The sequence below is a fragment of the Hyla sarda genome, chromosome 13 (assembly GCF_029499605.1).
Source record: "Hyla sarda isolate aHylSar1 chromosome 13, aHylSar1.hap1, whole genome shotgun sequence".
In the NCBI taxonomy this organism is placed as follows: Eukaryota; Metazoa; Chordata; class Amphibia; order Anura; family Hylidae; genus Hyla; species Hyla sarda.
Window position 1 is genome coordinate 2,748,781 of NC_079201.1, and position 23,029 is coordinate 2,771,809.

The 23,029-nt window shown below is 43.7% G+C and overlaps 1 protein-coding gene across 5 annotated transcripts in view; it reads right to left on the minus strand.

Moving 5' to 3' along the window:
* MYOCD (myocardin) overlaps nucleotides 1-20,031 on the minus strand; it is a 37,632-nt gene extending 17,601 nt beyond the window's left edge. For 2 of the 5 annotated variants that reach the window (XM_056549446.1, XM_056549443.1), the window contains exon 1: nucleotides 14,827-15,063. In XM_056549446.1, coding sequence (XP_056405421.1) covers nucleotides 14,827-14,881 — 55 coding nt within the window. In that variant the 5' untranslated portion in view covers nucleotides 14,882-15,063. Of the gene's footprint in view, nucleotides 1-14,826; nucleotides 15,072-19,949 lie in introns of those variants that run through there. The other 3 variants (XM_056549444.1, XM_056549445.1, XM_056549448.1) reach the window with 3 other exon arrangements.
* Between the last annotated feature and the right edge of the window lie 2,998 nt (nucleotides 20,032-23,029).

Below are 23,029 nucleotides of genomic sequence, written 5' to 3' on the forward strand. Positions count from 1 at the left end.
TATTACTACTATAATACTGCTCCTATATACAAGAATATAACTACTATAATACTGCTTCTATATACAAGAATATTACTACTATAATACTGCTCATATATTCAAGAATATAACTACTATAATACTGCCTCATATATTCAAGAATATAACTACTATAATACTGCTCCTATATACAAGAATATGACTACTATAATACTGCTCCTATACACAAGAATATAACTACTATAATACTGCTCCTATATGCAATAATATAACTACTATAATACTGCTCCTATATACAAGAACATAACTACTATAATACTGCTCCTATATACAAGAATATAACTACTATAATACTGCCTCCTATATACAAGAATATAACTACTATAATACTGCTTCCTATATACAACAATATGACTACTATAATACTGCTCCTACATACAACAATATAAGTACTATAATACTTTTCCTACATACAACAATATGACTGTTACGTTATGCGCTCCAGCCACACACGCTGGCCGTGAGCGCATGGTCCCCTTACCTGCTGCTGCCGACGGGGCTGGGACTCCCATCAGGGGACGCGCCCGCATGCGAGCCCCAGTCCGTCACTCTCCGGGTGTTTCTCCTGCCTCTCTGCTCCGGCACATGTGTCCCTGTCCCCTAGGGTGCGGTGCGCTGGAGCTTTAAGATTTAAAGGGCCAGTATGCTCATTAGTATAATTCACCTGTGGCTAATTTATAAATTCCTCCACCCTCCTCACTCCCCTGCCGGATCTTTGTTGCCTTGTGCCTTAGAGAAAGGGTTCCTCAGTATTGCCTTGCCGTGAATCTGATCCCTTGCTTTGTGACTTTGACCTTGCTCCCCTGCCGCTTGCCTACTGAACTCCTGCTACGTCTTGACTACGCTACTGTGCCACCTGCCCTGAACTTCTGCTACCCAGACTATGAGCTGCCTTATCCCTCCTGTGCCTCGCATCTCCTCAGCAGCCTGTGTGGTTGAGCCGTGCCAGGGGTAGCAAACTGGGTGCCGCCTGCCGCAGCAAGTCCAACACGCTTTGCGGCGAGCTCTGGTGAAAACCAGTGGCACTTTAGACTCCGCTCCCTGGTACAGTCCGAGTCATCTGCCACACAGGTCCAGCGGATCCACATCCACCGGTGTTCCTGTCTTCTGAAACGTGAGTGTTACAATGACTACTATAATACTGCTTTTATATACAAGAATATAACTACTATAATACTGCTTCCTATATACAAGAATATAACTACTATAATACTGCCCCTATATGCAAGAATATAACTACTATAATACTGCCACCTATATACAAGAATATAACTACTATAATACTGCTCCTATATACAAGAATATAACTACTATAATACTGCTCCTATATACAAGAATATAACTAGCATAATACTGCTCCTATATACAAGAATATAACTGCTATAATACTGCTCCTATATACAAGAATATAAACTACTATAATATTGCTCCTATATACAAGAATATAACTTCTATAATACTGCTCCTATATACAAGAATATAACTACTATAATACTGCTTCCTATATACAAGAATATAACTACTATAATATTGCCTCCTATATACAAGAATATAGCTACTATAATACTGCTCCTATATACAAGAATATAACTACTATAATACTGCTCCTATATACAAGAATATAACTACTATAATACTGCCTCCTATATACAAGAATATAATTACTATAATACTGCATTCTATATACAAGAATATAACTACTATAATACTACTCCTATATAGAAGACTATAACTACTATAATACTGCCTCCTGTATACAAGAATATAACTACTATAATACTGCTCCTATTTACTAGAATATAACTACTATAATACTGCTCCTATATACAAGAATAGAACTACTATAATACTGCTCCGATATACAAGAACATAACTATTATAATACTGCTCCTATATACAAGAACATAACTACTATAATACTGCTCCTATATACAAAAATATAACTACTATAATACTGCCTCCTATATACAAGAATATAACTACTATAATACTGCCTCCTATATACAAGAATATAACTTCTATAATACTGCCTCCTATATACAAGAATATAGCTACTATAATACTGCTCCTATATACAAGAATATTACTACTATAATACTGCCTCCTATATACAAGAATATAACTACTATAATACTGCTCCCTATATACAAGAATATAACTACTATAATACTGCCCCTATATACAAGAATATAACTAGTATAATACTGCCTCCTATATACAAGAATATAACTATTATAATACTGCTCCCTATATACAAGAATATAACTACTATAATACTGCCCCTATATACAAGAATATAACTAGTATAATACTGCCTCCTATATACAAGAATATAACTACTATAATACTGCCCCTATATACAAGAATATAACTTCTATAATACTGCCTCCTATATACAAGAATATAACTACTATAATACTGCTCCTATATACAAGAATGTATCTACTATAATACTGCTCCTATATACAAGAATATAACTACTATAATACTGCTCCTATATACAAGAATATAACTACTATAATACTGCTCCTATATACAAGAATATAACTAGTATAATACTGCCTCCTATATACAAGAATATAACTACTATAATGCTGCTCCCTATGTAGAAATATAGAACTGATATAGTGCTTCAGTGAATATTGAGCAGACTTTAGTGTATCACTCCCTTCCCCCGTCATGGTGTCCTGGTATATACAGAGAATGTGTGGTGTACGGGCGGCAGCTTATGTAGTCACATGTTGAGCTGCAGGAAGGGTTGATGGGTCTGGCACGGTATTTCGGGGCCTTTCTTAATGCCTTTTGCTGTTTGATGTAAGTTGGAAACATATGGCGGTGGCACCAATGGTGGAGGTGTGTGCAGGTACCTGGGGGTCTCTCTGCTCACCCGCCCTGCAGAGCAGGAATCTGCACTCAGCTGTTGAGCAAGCAGTGAAGCTGATGAAGAAATATGTGTTGTGAACAGAGATCACAGCTGAGGGGCGGTGTCGTAAGAGTGTCCTGGGTCATTACACAATGTAACGGTGCTCAATACATGGAAGGAAATTATTCATCGGAGGAGCAACAATTTCTATAAGTGTAGTTTATATAAACCATCAGAGCTTACAATCTAATTCACCCCCCCCTACACATGAGGTATAACATACCCACTACCTACACCATGATATCAGTCACTGACTATAGATACAATAACCATAGATACAAGAACTGTAGATACAATAACCGCAGATACAATAACTAAAGATACAATAACTGTAGATAAAATAACCACAGATACAATAACCATAGATACAATAACTAAAGATACAATAACTGTAGATACAATAACCATAAACACAATAACTACAGATACAATAACTGTAGATACAATAACCGCTGATACAATAACTATAGATATAATAACTGTAGATACAATAACCACAGATACAATAACTATATATACAATAACTGTAGATACAATAACTATAGATCCATAAATAGAATAACTATATATACTATAAATATTTATACAATAACTAAATACAATATATATATATATATATATATATATATATATATATACACAATAAATATAGCTACAATAACCATAAATACAATAACTATAGATACAAAGATGCAATAATTATAAATACAGTAACTATACATAACCATAGATGCAATAACTATAGATACAATAACTATTACCATTGATACTACAACTAGAGATACAATAACTATAACCATAGATGCGATAACTATAACTATAGATACAATAACCATAGCTAGATAGAGTAAGGTTGACCAGTTTGCAGGAGTAACTAAATCTAATCATATGGATAGAGGGAGGGGGGTATCTTAGGGGAATAGGTTGGGGGGTGTCTATTTTTATCTGACATCTTTTTACGAGACCTCAGAGTGACCCCAGGAACATTTTGTTCAAGTTTAACATTTTCCAACAGTAGAAGAGAAAACATTTTGCAATAGGAAAACCATAAAATGCGTCGGAATCTTCAGGACATTTTGGGACAGTGGGAGGTGATGACATTATCTTAAAGAGATCCTCCAGGACCCAACGGACCCTCACCCAACATGCTGATCTAGAAGTCAGGACCCTGGATATTGACCTTCAGGGACTTCTACTGTGAACGGATTATGTTTGAATCTTGTCTTGAATGATGATCAGATGAATCAGACATGAGCAATTCATACCGCACAGCATCTATGGGTCCTGGTGGATAGATTACACGTGTCTGGGCTGATGATCAGAATGATCAGAAATGATCAATGGATAGCGCACTACATCTGTGTATCCTGATGGATAGATTACTCATGTCTGAGCTGATGATCACATGGATCAGACATGAGCAATGCATACCGCACTGCATTTATGTATCCTGGTGGATGGATTACCCATGTCTAGGCTGATGATCACATGGATCAGACATGAGCAATGGATACGATCACATGGATCAGACATGAGCAATGGATACCGCACTGCATCTATGTGTACTGGTGGATAGATTACTCATTTCTGGGCTTATGATCATACAGATCAGACATGAGCAATCAATACCGCACTGCATCTATGTGTCCTGGTGGATAGATTACTCATTTCTGGGCTTATGATCATACAGATAAGACATGAGCAATTAATACCGCACTGCATATATGTGTCCTGGTGGATAGATTACTAATGTCTGGGCTGATGATCATACAGATAAGACATGAGCAATTAATACCGCACTGCATATATGTGTCCTGGTGGATAGATTACTAATGTCTGGGCTGATGATCATACAGATAAGACATGAGCAATTAATACTGCACTGCATATATGTGTCCTGATGAATAGATTACTAATGTCTGGGCTGATGATCCCATGGATCAGAAATGAGCAATGGTTACCGCATTGCATCTACGTGTCCTGATTGGCAGATTACTCATGTCTGGGCTGATGTAATATGATAACATCACAATCATACAGCCACCTGTTCATACGGGACCAATCCATCCTGCAGTATTCATTTCTCATAACTGTTCCCATTAGACATTACTAATTCACTTTACCACCTAAACCTGTCACTTCAGCACTAAACCGATCCCATATCTTAGCTCCCACCTGATATGGGATAAAGACAGATATAGGGGTCACCCACAGTTACTCCTGAATTTTTTGGGCTCTATGTGGAGTTACCTTTAAATGTATAAAATCATGGTGAAATTTAAAGGGGATGTCCACTTTTGGACTCACAGCACCATGGGATGTTCTTCCCAGAAGCCCAGTTACCATTGTTGGAGCAATGACCTGCCAAATCTCTGACCCCCAATGATCCCCAAATCTCTGACCCCCAATGATCTCAGTCTAGAACACCAGACAAGACGGAAAAAAAAAAAATAAATAAAGGGCCAGTGCATCGTAAATTTGAATTTCACGGTACAAAATGTCATGCCATCTGTACCAGTCATTCATGCTTCCTCCACTAGAGGCCAGTGTTGCTCTGAGAGAGTCACCATCCTGGTTCATGGTTAATGTTGCAGACGCAGTTGATAGCACAGGCAGCGGAGTGACAGGAAACAGTGTCGCTTTATCGGAGTGTCACCTTAATGGTTGTCACTGACCCCCTGGTACCTGATAAGAAGCCTCTTCACCTTCCAGTACATTCCAGACTGATCCATTTTGCCATTTTTACACTTACCGGACATTAGGGCGGATGCCATGTTTACACGTGAATTTATTGATTTATTATGAATATTAATTATAATTAAATGTATTAAGTTGTTAGTTATTAATAGTCAGGAAACTGCAAAACGAATTATCAGTTTGTTATTCCACTGGGTCAGTAGGTCACCACCTGCATAGACTACAACCCCCAATCACCCTCAGCGCCTGCTGGGAGTTGTAGTCTGCAAACAGCACAGCCACTCAGAGTCACTATTCCACTCCAGGCAGCTGATTTAATTCGGTAGATTAAAGGGGTTTTCTGACTCAACTCAATTTAACAATATGTGCAAACGAAATAGAGTAGATACTGTATGATTAGTCACCGACTAATGTGGAGCCTGTAGCTGAGGCGACCTCCTTACTAGTCTCACTATCCAGGGTGTTTGTCTCCTGTTGTGTGTGACCTCCTTTATCCCCCTGATGTGCAGGAATCAGAAATCACTTGCCTCTTATCTCCATTGTTCCCAGGAGGGATTGTGTTTCACATGCTGGGCAGCAGCTCTAACCATCAATAGAACAACAGGGATGTGCTATAATTACAGCCACATTTTAAACCATGTAACAGAAGGGCATGCAAGGAGTAAGTATATAGGGCAGTGTTTTCCAAACTGTGTTGCAAAACTACAACTCTCAGCATGCCCGGACAGCCAACGGCTGTCCGGGCATGCTGCGAGTTGTAGTTTTGCAACAGTTGGAGGCAGACCGGTTGGGAAACATTGATATTAAGACAATGGCTATAAGAGGGGAGAAGAATCATGGGAACTGTAGTTCTTTATAAGTGAGTCTGTCCACAGGAATCCCTGGCGGCATCAAAACAAGGCTGCTGCACAGTATGATAAAAAATAACTCCTATAACCTTCTATCTCTTTACTGAATCGGAAAACCCCTTTAATGGTTCATTTTTAAGCTTAAATGTTTGACCCCTGAAATGTCAATCGGGTTATACATGACAAGTGTTCAGGATTCTGATCAGCGCAGGGTCCACACACAAGGCCAATCAGGACACATGAAAGTATAACCTTGTAAATAATACAGATAGAGCTGACTTTGTCACAATGTTTTATCTACGGACTGTAATGAGTTAAGTGACAAACTCAGCTCTGCTACATCTGTCTGATGGGACACAGAGGAGATCTAGGTTGCATGTCGCTTATTACATAATATATAATGAACGCAAGAATCGGCGCAGGACAAGGATACAGACCCCGCCATGGCTAATAGATTTTATGAACTGAATTAAAGGGGTACGCCGCCCCTGGACATCTTATTCTCTATACTTTAAATAGGAGGATAAGATGTCCAGGGGCAGAGTACCCCATTAAGCTACAGATGTAGCAGAGCTGAACGTGTCACATGTTTGTTATTGGCACAAGATATAAGATGCTGTGAAGGGTTTACCTTGATGATGTCATCAAATAACAATGTCATCTTTACTGCCTCTGACATCCTGGGCTCTGCTACATCATCTAGATTATGTATGTAATGTATCTGAGCACAGATGTTATATCATTGTATCTAAACATGTGTGTCTGGGTACATCAGTGGAAACACCTGTAGGGGACACTGACTGCACCGCAACTAAAGAGGACAAGGACCGCACAACAACTGAAGGGGACACTGACCGCCACGCAACTAAAGGGGATACTGACTGCAGCGCAACTGCAGGGACACTGATCGCACCGCAACTTCAGGGACACTGACCGCAACACAACTGCAGGGGCACTGACCGCAAAGGGGATACTGACTGCAGAGCAACTGCAGGGACATTTACTGCATTGCAACTTCAGGGAACATGGACAACACTGCAACTGGAGGGCACGCTGACCGCACCGCAACTGAAGGGGGCACTGACCATACTGCAACTAAAGGGCATACTGACTGCACTGCAACTATAGGGGATACTGACTGCACCGCAACTAAAGGGTTTACTGACTGCACCGCAATTATAGGGCATACTGACTGCACTGCAACTATAGGGGATACTGACTGCACCGCAACTAAAGGGTAAACTGACTGCACCGCAATTATAGGGCATACTGACTGCACCGCAACTATAGGGGACACTGACTGCACCGCAACTAAAGGGTATACTGACTGCACCGCAATTATAGGGCATACTGACTGCACCGCAATTATAGGGCATACTGACTGCACCGCAACTATAGGGCATACTGACTACACAGCAACTATAGGGCATACTGACTGCACCGCAACTATAGGGGACACTGACTGCACCGCAACTAAAGGGTATACTGACTGCACCGCAACTATAGGGTATACTGACTGCACCGCAATTATAGGGCATACTGACTGCACCGCAACTATAGGGGACACTGACTGCACCGCAACTATAGGGCATACTGACTGCACCGCAACTATAGGGCATACTGACTGCAGCGCAACTATAGGGCATACTGACTGCACAGCAACTATAGGGGATACTGACTACACCGCAACTATAGAGGATACTGACTGCACAGCAACTAAAGGGTATACTGACTGCACAGCAACTATAGGGGATACTGACTACACCGCAACTATAGAGGATACTGACTGCACAGCAACTAAAGGGTATACTGACTGCACAGCAACTATAGGGGATACTGACTGCACCGCAACTAAAGGGTATACTGACTGCACCGCAACTAAAGGGTATACTGACTGCACAGCAACTATAGGGGATACTGACTGCACCGCAACTATAGGGTATACTGACTGCACCGCAACTAAAGGGTATACTGACTGCACCGCAACTAAAGGGTATACTGACTGCACCGCAACTATAGGGCATACTGACTACACCGCAACTATAAGGCATACTGACTGCACCGCAACTATAGGGTATACTGACTGCACCGCAACTATAGGGCATACTGACTGCACCACAATTATAGGGCATACTGACTGCACCGCAACTATAGGGGATACTGGCTGCACCGCAACTATAGGGTATACTGACTGCACCGCAACTATAGGGCATACTGACTGCACCACAACTATAGGGTATACTGACTGCACCGCAACTAAAGGGTATACTGACTGCACCGCAACTATAGGGGATACTGACTGCACCGCAACTAAAGGGTATACTGACTGCACCGCAACTAAAGGGGATACTGACTGCACCGCAACTATAGGGCATACTGACTGCACAGCAACTATAGGGGATACTGACTGCACCGCAACTATAGGGGATACTGACTGCACCGCAACTATAGGGTATACTGACTGCACCGCAACTAAAGGGTATACTGACTGCACCGCAACTAAAGGGTATACTGACTGCACCGCAACTATAGGGCATACTGACTGCACAGCAACTATAGGGGATACTGACTGCACCGCAACTATAGGGTATACTGACTGCACCGCAACTAAAGGGTATACTGACTGCACCGCAACTATAGGGCATACTGACTGCACCGCAACTATAGGGGATACAGACTGCACAGCAACTATAGGGCATACTGACTGCACCGCAACTATAGGGCGTACTGACTGCACCGCAACTATAGGGTGTACTGACTGCACCGCAACTATAGGGCGTACTGACTGCACCGCAATTATAGGGCATACTGACTGCACCGCAACTATAGGGTATACTGACTGCACCGCAACTATAGGGCATACTGACTGCACCGCAACTATAGGGTATACTGACTGCACCGCAACTAAAGGGTATACTGACTGCACCGCAACTATAGGGTATACTGACTGCACCGCAACTATAGGGCATACTGACTGCACCGCAACTATAGGGCATACTGACTACACCGCAACTATAGGGGATACTGACTGCACCGCAACTATAGGGCATACTGACTGCAGCGCAACTATAGGGCATACTGACTGCACCGCAACTATAGGGCATACTGACTGCACCGCAACTATAGGGCATACTGACTGCAGCGCAACTGCAGGGACACTGACCGCCCAGTAACTGCAGGGGACACTGACTACAGTGCAACTGCAGGGACACTAATGGCACCGCAGCTGCAGGGGACACTGACTGTACCGTAACTGAAGGGAACAAAGGCTGAAGTGCAACTGCAGTGGACAAATACTTCACTATAACTGTAGGGACACCGATTGCACCTGCAGGGATACTGACCGCACCGCAGCTGCAGGGGATACTGATCCTACCTGCCAGAGACCCTTATTACGCTGCACCTGAAGGGGACACTGACTGCACGGCAGCTGCAAGGGACACTTGACAACATCTGTCAGGAGCACTATCAACACCGCATTAACAACACTGCAGGGGACACTGATCGCACCTGCCAGCAACATTGACCACACTGCAGCTGAACGGACACTGACCGCACTGCAACTGCAGGGAACATTTACCGTACCTGCCAGAGACATTGATCATACTGCACCTGCAGGGAACACTAACTGCACTGCAACTGCAGGGACATTAACCACACGGTAACTGCAGAGAGATTAACCACACTGCAGCTGCAGGGGACACTGACCGCACTTGCCAGGAACATTGACCGTACTGCACCTGAAGGGACTCTGATCGCACCGCCCCTGAAGGGACACTGATCGCACCGCACCTGAAGGGACACTGATCACACCGCACCTGAAGGGACTCTGATCGCACCGCAACTGAAGGGACACTGACCGTACTGCACCTGAAGGGACACTGATCAGACCGCACCTGAAGGGACTCTGATCACACCGCACCTGAAGGGACACTGATCGCACTGCAGCTGAAGGGACACTGATCAGACCGCACCTGAAGGGACACTGATCGCACCGCAGCTGAAGGGACACTGATCACACCGCACCTGAAGGGACACTGATCGCACTGCAGCTGAAGGGACACTGAACACACCGCACCTGAAGGGACACTGATCACACCGCACCTGAAGGGACTCTGATCGCACCGCAACTGAAGGGACACTGACCGTACTGCACCTGAAGGGACACTGATCAGACCGCACCTGAAGGGACTCTGATCACACCGCACCTGAAGGGACACTGATCGCACTGCAGCTGAAGGGACACTGATCAGACCGCACCTGAAGGGACACTGATCGCACCGCAGCTGAAGGGACACTGATCGCACTGCAGCTGAAGGGACATTAACCACACGGCAACTGCAGAGAGATTAACCACACTGCAGCTGCAGGGGACTCTGACCACACTTGCCAGGAACATTGACCGTACTGCACCTGAAGGGAAAACTGATCAGACCGCACCTAAAGGGACACTTATCACACCGCACCTGAAGGGACACTGATCACACCACAGCTGAAGGGACACTGATCGCACCACAGCTGAAGGGACACTGATCGCACCGCAGCTGAAGGGACACTGATCAGACCGCACCTGAAGGGACACTGATCGCACCGCACCTGAAGGGACTCTGATCAGACTGCACCTGAAGGGACACTGATCACCCCGCAGCTGAAGGGACACTGATCGCACTGCACCATAAGGGACTCTGATCAGACCGCACCTGAAGGGACACTGATCGCACTGCACCTGAAGGGACACTGATCACACCGCACCTGAAGAGACACTGATCACACCGCACCTGAAGGGACACTGAACACACCGCACCTGAAGGGACACTGATCACACCACAGCTGAAGGGACTCTGATCGCACCACAGCGGAAAGGATAATAATTGCAACGCACCTGAAGGGACACTGATCGCACCACAACTGAAGGGACACTGATCACACCACAGCTGAAGGGACACTGATCACACCACAGCTGAAGGGACACTGATCACACCACAGCTGAACGGACACTGATCACACCACAGCTGAAGGGACACTGATCACACCACAGCTGAACGGACACTGATCTCACCATAGCTGAAGGGACACTGATCGCACCGCACCTGAAGGGACACTGATCGCACCACAACTGAAGGGACACTGATCACACCACAGCTGAAGGGACACTGATCACACCACAGCTGAAGGGACACTGATCGCATCGCAGCTGAAGGGACACTGATCTCACCACAGCTGAACGGACACTGATCTCACCACAGCTGAAGGAACAGTGATCGCACCGCACCTGAAGGGACACTGATCACACTGCACCAGAAGGGACACTGATCGCACCACACCTGAAGGGACACTGATCGCACCAAGGCTGAAGGAACAGTGATCGCACCGCACCTGAAGGGACACTGATCACACTGCACCAGAAGGGACACTGATCGCACCGCACCTGAAGGGACACTGATCGCACCACACCTGAAGGGACACTGATCGCACCACAGCTGAAGGGACACTGATCGCACCGCAGCTGAAGGGACACTGATGACACCGCAGCTAAAGGGACACTGATCGCACCACACCTGAAGGGACACTGATCACACCGCACCTGAAGGGACACTGATCGCATGCAGCTGGTGGGACACTGGTTGCACCGCAGCTGAAGGGACACTGATCTCACCACAGCTGAAGGGACACTGATCTCACCACAGCTGAAGGGACACTGATCACACCACAGCTGAAGAGACACTGATCACACCACAGCTGAAGAGACACTGATCGCACCGCAGCTGAAGGGACACTGATCACACCACAGCTGAAGGGACACTGATCTCACCACAGCTGAAGGGACACTGATCACACCGCAGCTGAAGGGACACTGATCGCACCGCAGCTGAAGGGACACTGATCGCATCGCAGCTGAAGGGACACTGATCGCACCGCAGCTGAAGGGACACTGATCGCACCACAGCTGAAGGGACACTGATCACACCACAGCTGAAGGGACACTGATCTCACCACAGCTGAAGGGACACTGATCGCACCGCAGCTGAAGGGACACTGATCGCACCGCAGCTGAAGGGACACTGATCTCACCACAGCTGAAGGGACACTGATCTCACCACAGCTGAAGGGACACTGATCACACCACAGCTGAAGGGACACTGATCGCACCGCAGCTGAAGGGACACTGATCGCACCGCAGCTGAAGGGACACTGATCTCACCACAGCTGAAGGGACACTGATCGCACCGCAGCTGAAGGGACACTGATCGCACCGCAGCTGAAGGGACACTGATCACACCGCAGCTGAAGGGGCACTGATCGCACCGCAGCTGAAGGGACACTGATTGCACCGCAGCTGAAGGGGCACTGATCACACCGCAGCTGAAGGGGCACTGATTGCACCGCAGCTGAAGGGACACTGATCACACCGCAGCTGAAGGGACACTGATCACACCGCAGCTGAAGGGGCACTGATCACACCGCAGCTGAAGGGACACTGATCACACCGCAGCTGAAGGGACACTGATCACACCGCAGCTGAAGGGACACTGATCGCACCGCAGCTGAAGGGACACTGATCGCACCGCAGCTGACACCTTGAAAGGAACTTTCAGTCCACTAGGGATGTAGCAGTGCTAAGTTTTCCAGATCTAGCAATACTAAGAAATGAGTGCAGTATATAGTATGGACAAGTGTGTCAGATATAGTAGGGATGAGGTTGTCATTGGGGGGGGATAAGTGACCTCCAGTTGCAGAGATGTGTGTAGCAGTGCTGAGGCTGTCATCTGTGCAGAGATGATGTTGTCATATACAGTACAGCAGAGCCGTGTCAGCTGTAGCATGGATATATTCAGCCATAACATGATTTATTTGCGTTGTAGTAGAGCAGAGTTTGTTAAATAGCTGAACTTGTCACTTCAATATGTCAGCTGTGAAAGAGATGAATGTGTTAGATGTAGCAGTGCTAAATTTGTCAGATGTAGTGCAAAGTTTATCAGCTGTAAAATAGCAGAGTTGAGTTTGTTAGCTATGGCAAAGCTAACTTTCCCTTTCCTAGTGTTGCAGAGTTTGTTGTCATCCATAGTAAAGCTGAGTTTGTCAGATGTAGAAGAGGTGACTTTGTCTTGGACCAGCTGAATTTGGTAGCATCAGTAGGGCAGAGTTTGCTAACAATGTCAAAGATGAGTTTCTGAAAGCATTAGAATTAAATGTCTCCAATGTAGCAGAGCTGAATTTGTCAGATGCAGATAATATGTCAGATGTAGCAGACTAAATTAATCAGACGTAACGTTGTCAGTTAAATTTATAAGTTGTAGCAGTGATGAGTTTCTCAGTCCTGGAATATCTGAATTTATCAGCTGAAGCAGAGCTGAGTTTGTCATCTGTGGTAAATATGGCTGCTTTAGTGGCATTGAGTTGGTCAGTCTTGGAATATTGCACTGTGTCAGGCATAGCAGAGCATAAGTTGTTGGCTTTAGCACAGCTGAGCACTTTAAATAGCCAAATGTGTCTATTTAAATGTGAGCTGAGTTTGTCAGAAAAGTCACATATCTGCTTATATACAAGTGAGTTTGTCAAATATTAGAGCTAAATATGTTAGATGTAGCAGTGCTGATTTTGTCAGTTGTACAACAACTGTACTTGTTGGATGTGCAATAGCTGAATTTGTCAGATGTATCAAAGTTGGATGTTTCAGGTGTAGCAGAGCTAAATGAGTAGGATGTATCAAAGCTGAATTTGTCAGATGTAGCAGGGAAGAATTTGTCAAATAAAGCAGTGCTGAATTTGTCAGATGTAGAATAATTAAATAAGTTGTATGTATGAAAGCCGAATATGACAGATGTAGCAGAGCTGGATATGTCAGATGTATCAAAGCTGGATATGTCAGATGTATCAACGCTGGATATGTCAGATATAGCAGAGCTGGATATGTCAGATGTATCAAAGCTGGATATGTCAGATGTATCAACGCTGGATATGTCAGATATAGCAGAGCTGAATTTGTCAGATGTGTCAAAGCTAACTGTGTCAGATGTAGCAGACCTTAGCATCGCCCCCATAGCAGAGCTGAATGTGTCAAATTATAAGTTCTTTAGAAGAGTGGAGATACATTTGTCAGCAGTTGTAACACTCAGCTTGTCCGGTGCAGCAGAGCCGTATGTGTCAATATACAGTAGAAATAAGTTTGTCCGATGAGTAGAGCTGAGAATGAGACATGAAGGTATCAGGGTATCCCCTCCATTTAAACAGTGCACAAACACTGCATCCCTAAATGGCGAAATGACAAACTCAGCTCTGCTACATGTGGACATTCAGATGAATGGCAAAAGACCTTACCTGATCTGAATTTGCTCCGTATCAGTAGAGACTGCTCACATCCCAGGAGAGTCATGATGTTCTTCTTATTGCAATTCCTAAAATCACCAATGAGTCCTTGAGAAAAGCACCATGGGGGAGGCGAGAGGGTGCAACATCCAAGATTAACCCCCCGAGCCTGACCGGCTCTGCTACCTCTGGAGTTAGTCTGGAAGTCTCAGAGGATTTGGTCCCATCCAGCACTGACCTTATGTGAGAGGCAAATGCTTGTGATGGGACTGAGCTGCATTAATGAAGCTCCATCCTCCTCCCTCCACTCTGATCTCCTGTGATGTCATCACCAGTGATATGTGATCCCCATCCTCAGCAGCAGTCAGTCCCTCCAGAGCTGCAGTCCTAGCGCAGGACTCAGCTTCCTCTTCTGTGTGTCTGTGGCTTCTTCTTGTCTTCATGTAACCAAAACCTTTCATCAGGAGGAAATTACCAATTTTTCGCTACCTGCGGCCAGAGATCGAGGCTTCTTATAAAGTTCTGTAGAAAGAGCCGATGTAGCAGAGCTGGTTTCGAAGTCCTGTGCGAGAACTCTGTGTGAGCGTAGACGTCCTATGTAAGAGAAAGCAACAGGGTTTCCCAAGCAGGGTGACTCTGGCTGTTGCAAAACTACAACTCCCAGCAACTCCCGTTGGCTGTCCAGGCATGCTGGGAGTTGTAGTTTTGCAACAGCTAGAAGCAAGCTATTTAGAAAACACTGTCCTATAAACTACTCGTTGCATGTCCTTCTATGACATGGTTTAAAATATGGCTGTAGTTACAGCACATCCCTGTTGTTCTATTGCGAGTTACAGCTCCTGCCCAGCATGTGAAACACAATCCCTCCTGGGAGCAATGGAGATAAGAGGCATGTTGTTTGTGATTTCTGTGAGCACAGATGTCCTATGTAAGACAAAGCAACAGAGTTTCCCAAGCAGGGTGGCTCCAGTTGTTGCAAAACTATAACTCCCAGCATGCCGGTGTTGTAGTTTTGCAACAGCTAGAAGCCTACTGTTTAGAAAACACTGTCCTATAAACTACTCATTGCATGTCCTTCTATGACATGGTTTAAAATTTGGCTGTAGTTACAGCACATGCCTGTTGTTCTATTGCGAGTTACAGCCTCTGCCCAGCTTGTGAAACACAATCCCTCCTGGGAGCAATGGAGATAAGAGGCATGTTACTTGTGATTTCTGTGAGCGCAGACGTCCTATGTAAGACAAAGCAACAGGGTTTCCCAAGCAGGGTGGCTCCAGTTGTTGTAAAACTACAATTCCGAGCATGTCCGGCTGTCTGGGCATGTTGGGAGTTGTAGTTTTGCAACAGCTAGAAGCACGCTGTTTGGAAAACACTGCACTATAAAGCACTCGTTGCATGTCCTTCTATGACATGGTTTAAAATATGGCTGTAGTTACAGCACATCCCTGTTGTTCTATTGCGAGTTACAGCTCCTGCCCAGCATGTGAAACACAATCCCTCCTGGGAGCAATGGAGATAAGAGGCATGTTGTTTGTGATTTCTGTGAGCACAGATGTCCTATGTAAGACAAAGCAACAGAGTTTCCCAAGCAGGGTGGCTCCAGTTGTTGCAAAACTATAACTCCCAGCATGCCCGGTGTTGTAGTTTTGCAACAGCTAGAAGCCTACTGTTTAGAAAACACTGTCCTATAAACTACTCATTGCATGTCCTTCTATGACATGGTTTAAAATTTGGCTGTAGTTACAGCACATGCCTGTTGTTCTATTGCGAGTTACAGCCTCTGCCCAGCTTGTGAAACACAATCCCTCCTGGGAGCAATGGAGATAAGAGGCATGTTACTTGTGATTTCTGTGAGCGCAGACGTCCTATGTAAGACAAAGCAACAGGGTTTCCCAAGCAGGGTGGCTCCAGTTGTTGTAAAACTACAATTCCGAGCATGTCCGGCTGTCTGGGCATGTTGGGAGTTGTAGTTTTGCAACAGCTAGAAGCACGCTGTTTGGAAAACACTGCTTTATAAACCACTCGTTGCATGTCCTTCTATGACATGGTTTAAAATATGGCTGTAGTTACAGCACATCCCTTCTGTTCTATTACTAGTTACAGCTGCTGTCCAGCATGTGAAACACAATTCTTCCTGGAAGCACTGGAGATAAGAGGCATGTTATTTGTGATTTCTGTGAGCGCAGATGTCCTATGTAAGACAAAGCAACAGGGTTTCCCAAGCAGGGTGACTCCAGTTGTTGCAAAACTATAACTCCCAGCATGCCGGGACAGGCAAAGGCTTTCCAAGCATGCCCGGAGTTGTAGTTTTGCAACAGCTAGAAGCATGCTGTTTAGAAAACACTGCCCTATAAACTGCTCGTTGCATGTCCTTCTATGACATGGTTTAAAATATGGCTGTAGTTACAGCACATCCCTGTTGTTCTATTGCTGGTTAGAGCTGCTGCCCAGCATGTGAAACACAATCCCTCCTGGGAACAATGGACATAAGAGGCATGTTTGTGATTTCTTTGAGTGCAGATGTTCTATGTTAGACAATACCACAGGGTTTACAAACCTGGGTGACTCCAGCTGTTGCAAAACTATAACTCCCAGCATGCCCCGACAGCCAATAGCTGTCTGGACATGCTGGGGTTTGTAGTTTTGTCAACAGCTAGAAGCACACTCTTTGGAAACACACTGCCCTATATACAACTTGGTGCATGCTCTTCTATTACATGGTTTAAAATATGGCTGTAATTGCGACACATCCCTGTTGCAATTACAGCTGCTGCCCAGCATGTGAAACACAATCCCTCCTGTGGGCAATGGAGATAAAAGGCATGTTAATTGCGATTTCTGTGAGCCCAGATATCCTATGTAAGACAAAAAGTGCTTCCTAACCAGGGTGACTCCAGCTGTTGAAAAACTACAACTCCCTGCATGCCCGGACAGTGGTTGGCTGGTTGGGAAACACTGCAATACATTATGACGCTCATATTATTCGCATACATGTAAGATGTAATTGTGATAAAAGATAATACCATAAAATGTATCCATGTGCCAAGTGACTGACTCAGCTCAGCTACATCTGTTCTAATAATGTTTCTGGATATTCTTTGCACTGAAAATGTAAGATAAGATATTGGGTTTTTACCTTCCCCTTTTTTAAAGAAGATAAATACAGAAAAAACACGCTATTCGTAGTGTCACATAATGTCCAAATATTGTGCACAAAACAGGGCCAAACCATTCTATCCACTGTGTTACCACCCAACGGTGCTGAATACATACCGCCAAACAGTTCTCAGATAGTAATGCCAGAAAAAGCCCCATAACAGAGGAATACTGTGCTTCAGATAATAGCACCATCATACAGTGCCCAAGTAATACAACCAAACAGTGCCCAGATAGCAGCTGTGTACTATGCCCAGATAGCAGCTGTCTACTATGCCCAAATAGCAGTTGTATATATTGCTCACATAGCTGTGTACAGTGCCCAGATAGTTTTATACAGTGTCCAGATAGTTGTATACATTGCCCAGATAGTTTTATACATTGCCCAGATAGATGTATACAGTGCCCAGATAGTTTTATACATTGCCCAGATAGTTTTATACAGTGACCAGATAGTTTTATACAGTGTACAGATAGTTATATAAATATACATTGCCCAGATAGTTGTATACATTGCCCAGATAGTTTTATACATTGCCCAGATAGATGTATACAGTGCCCAGATAGTTTTATACATTGCCCAGATAGTTTTATACAGTGACCAGATAGTTTTATACAGTGTACAGATAGTTATATAAATATACATTGCCCAGATAGTTGTATACATTGCCCAGATAGTTTTATACATTGCCCAGATAGATGTATACAGTGCCCAGATAGTTTTATACATTGCCCAGATAGTTTTATACAGTGCCCAGATAGTTTTATACAGTGTCCAGATAGTTATATACATTGCCCAGATAGTTGTATAAAGTGCCCAGATACTTGTATACATTGCCCAGATAGCTGTATAAAGTGCCCAGATAGTTGTATACAGTGCCCAGATAGTGTTATACATTGCCCAGATAGTTGTATAAAGTGCCCAGATAACTGTATACAGTGCCCAGATAGTTGTATACAGTGCTCAGATAATTGTACACATTGCCCAGTATACAGTGCCCAATTAGCTATATACAGTGCCCAGATAGCTGTATACATTGCCCAGATAGTTGTATACATTGCCAATATAGCTGTACAGTGCCCAGATAGTTGTATACATTGCCCAGATAGTTGTATACAATTCCCAAATAGATGTATACAGTGCCCAGATGATTGTAGACAGTGCCCAGATAGTTGTATACATTGCCAATATAGCTGTACAGTGCCCAGATAGTTGTATACATTGCACAGATAGTTGTATACAATTCCCAAATAGATGTATACAGTGCCCAGATGATTGTAGACAGTGCCCAGATAGTTGTAGGTATTGTCCAGATAGTTGTATACAGTGCCCTGATAACTGTATACATTGCCCAGTTAGTTGTAAACAGTGCCCAGATAGTTGTATACATTGCCCAGATAGTTGTAAACAGTGCCCAGACAATTGTATACATTGCACAGTTAGTTGTATACAGTGCCCAGATAGTTGTATACATTGCCCAGATAGTTGTATACATTGCCCAGATAGTTGTATACAGTGTCCAGATAATTGTATACATTGCCCAGATAGTTGTAGACATTGCCCAGATAGTTGTATATAGTGCCAAGATAGCTGTATAAAGTGCCCAGATAGTTGTATACAGTGCCCAGATAGTTGTATACAGTGGCCAGATAGCTGTATAAAGTGCCCAGATAGTTGTGTACATTGCCCAGATAGCTGTATACAGTCCCCAGATAGTTGTATACAGTGCCCACTAACAGAGCTACACTGTGCTATAGACCATAACACAGTGCTCAGTTGATGGCATCAAACAATGCCCAGATATTAGTTCCATACACCCCCATGAACAGAGGCTCTTTACACTATAACACCTGAAGGGTGCACCTCAAAAATTCTCAAGGAACTCCAGACTTACACTGGAAAACACCCAGTGGTATATTTAGTTTTCAGTCAGTAGTATATAGATGAAATGGCATATACTCCCAGGGGTATCACTGACCTTGTGGCTTTAAGCTGCTGCCTCCTGACTCTACATTGACAGGTGGCGCAGGTTTTCTGTGTTTCATGGTTCCCCGCAATGTTAGGATGCAGCCCCCCCTCCATATGTCAATTGTCGGGCAACAAGGAAGCCTTTGGGGGGAACACCTGCAGCCAGATGTAGGGGAGAGGAGCAGACTTGGAATGAATACTGTGTAGTATTTGTTAGGAACTTGTGGGCAAATTTACTCCAAAGCCAGAATGGAGAAATCTGCAACCACAAGAATTTCACCACTAGTGATGTAAGATCTGAATGAGACGCATCACAGCGGGAACAGGAGGGTCTGAATGCTTAACCCTACAGGGGCCAGAGTCTCCTGTGTGCAGCAACATAAAGGGTCCCTCCAGCAGTAAAGTTGTTATTATAGAACGGACTGCCAAAAGGTATTAATACTGTAACAACAAGTTCTAGATATCTGTGATATTGTATAGAGAGACAAAAACAACACTAATACTGCTCCTATATACAATAACTACCATAATACTGCTCCTATATACAAGAATATAACTACTATAATACTGCTCCTACATACAAGAATATAACTACTATAATATTGCCTCCTATATACAAGAATATAACTACTATAATACTGCTCCTATATACAAGAATACAACTACTATAATACTGCTCCTATATACAAGAATATATCTACTATAATACTGCCCCTATATACAAGAATATAACTACTATAATACTTCTTCTATATACAAGAATATAACTACTATAATACCACTCCTATATACAAGAATATAACTACTATAATACTGCTCCTATATACAAGAATATAACTACTATAATACTGCTCCTATATACAAGAATATAACTGCTATAATACTGCCTCCTATATACAAGAATATAACTACTATAATACCGCTCCTATATACAAGAATAAAACTACTATAATACTGTTCCTATATACAAGAATATAACTACTATAATACTGCCCCTATATACAAGAATATAACTACTATAATACTGCCTCCTATATACGAGAATATAACTACTATAATACTGCTCCTATATACAAGAATATAACTACTATAATACTGCTCCTATATACAAGAATATAACTACTATAATACTGCCTCCTATATACAAGAATATAACTACTATAATACCGCTCCCATATACAAGAATATAACTACTATAATACTGCTCCTATATACAAGAATATAACTACTATAATACCGCTCCTATATACAAGAATAAAACTACTATAATACTGCTCCTATATTCAAGAAAATAACTACTATAATACTGCTCCTATATACAAGAATATAACTACTATAATACTGCCTCCTATATACAAGAATATAACTACTATAATACTGCCTCCTATATACGAGAATATAACTACTATAATACTGCTCCTATATACAAGAATATAACTACTAAAATGCTGCCCACTATGTACAAAAATATAACTACTATAATACTGCCCCAATACAATAATACAACTGTTATATTCCTGCTCATTCATCCTGACCCGCTGTGCCCTTTCTTTATGGTGTCTCAGGTGACGGTATATTTGCTCTTCTTGCTGGTTTGGCTGCATGGATTGGGGGCGGTTGTATTGTCGTGTGCGGAGCGTGTGGCAGTAATCTGGGGGTGGTGACGTTCCCCCCCGCCCTGTGCTCTGTATACATTGTCCTCTCTGTACAATACAAGTATTAGTATAGTTTATGTAAGGCGCACTCAGAGGGTCCCGGAATGTACACACGTCCCCATCTACCGCACTTTACACAAGAGATATGGCGCTGTCACCTCCCCTCCTTCTCTGATAAATCCCATTCGCGCTCCTGGACGTTTTCCGCACATTCCTGGGACTATAATTGTATACAGGACATTTTTCTAGAAAAAAAAATTTTCATTTATGGATTTTTTTAAATTAACCCTATAGAGATTTTCTTAAAGAGACCGTACATATCTGCTTCATTGTGATATGTCAGACTCGTCTCCCCCTTGTGGGTCATAACACATTTGTTCTGGAGACATCACCCTGACTGGCTGAAAACACAGTGACAATGGGGTCACCGGGAGGGGGTGTAAAGTCTTGAGGGCTGGGAAGTCTCCTGGAAAACTTTCCAAACAATTTACACAACATGGATGTCATCTAGAAGACGTACGGTTTCCAGGCTTCACCTTGAGACAGGCGTGTGGTATCTGCACTGTATCTGCCCCAGACCAACCACTTGTGTCACCGTCCCCGGGGCAGAGAGTGTTATAAAGGCTGAGTGACACCCATGCAGGAACAGTTGTGTCAGCAAGTTCCATAGCTTTTCATAGCTCCTGAATGGCAAGTTTTGTCCAGATACCAAATCATACTCCCATTTCCCTAGGAAGATGTTGACCATAGTGATTGTCATCCAACTTTCCAAGGCTCCTGAATGGCAGATCTGCCCAGTTTCCTATGATTTCCCCTATCACTGTATTACTCCCCCTTACACTGTGTGACTTCTCAGTGGAGCTCTGTTAGCAGCCATAATGGTTGTCACTCAGCTTTCCCAAATACAGACAGAGCACTGATCTCTGTGTAAATCTTGGCAGGTTTTTCCGTACCGCAGGCGCTGATCCTCAGCAGATTTGTGTTTTTGAACAATTGAACTTTATGCGGATGACGACCCCGCGTTATGTCGTTATGTCATCATCTCCGCAATAATTATACATCCCGTTCTCAGGACGGAAAAGTCACGTCGCAAAATGACGCCGGGAATCATGGGAAAACAATCCGCTGGGAAAGTCTCATGAGGAATGTAATATCACAAAAGATAGGTTTAGATACACCTATATAGGAGTATCACACACGACAGGATTAGATACACAGAGGAGTATCACACGATAGGATTAGATACACTGAGGAGTATCACACATGACAGGCAGAGGCATAGCTTGGAGCTTCTAGGCCCCGCTGCAAAATCTGCAACAGGGCCCCATATGCCAATAAAAATTCTTGTTCCCTTATCGGGCAGATGTGCTTTGTGGCCCCCTTATGCTCCAGGGCCCCGGTGCGACTGCTACCTCTATAGCTACACCGCTGAACA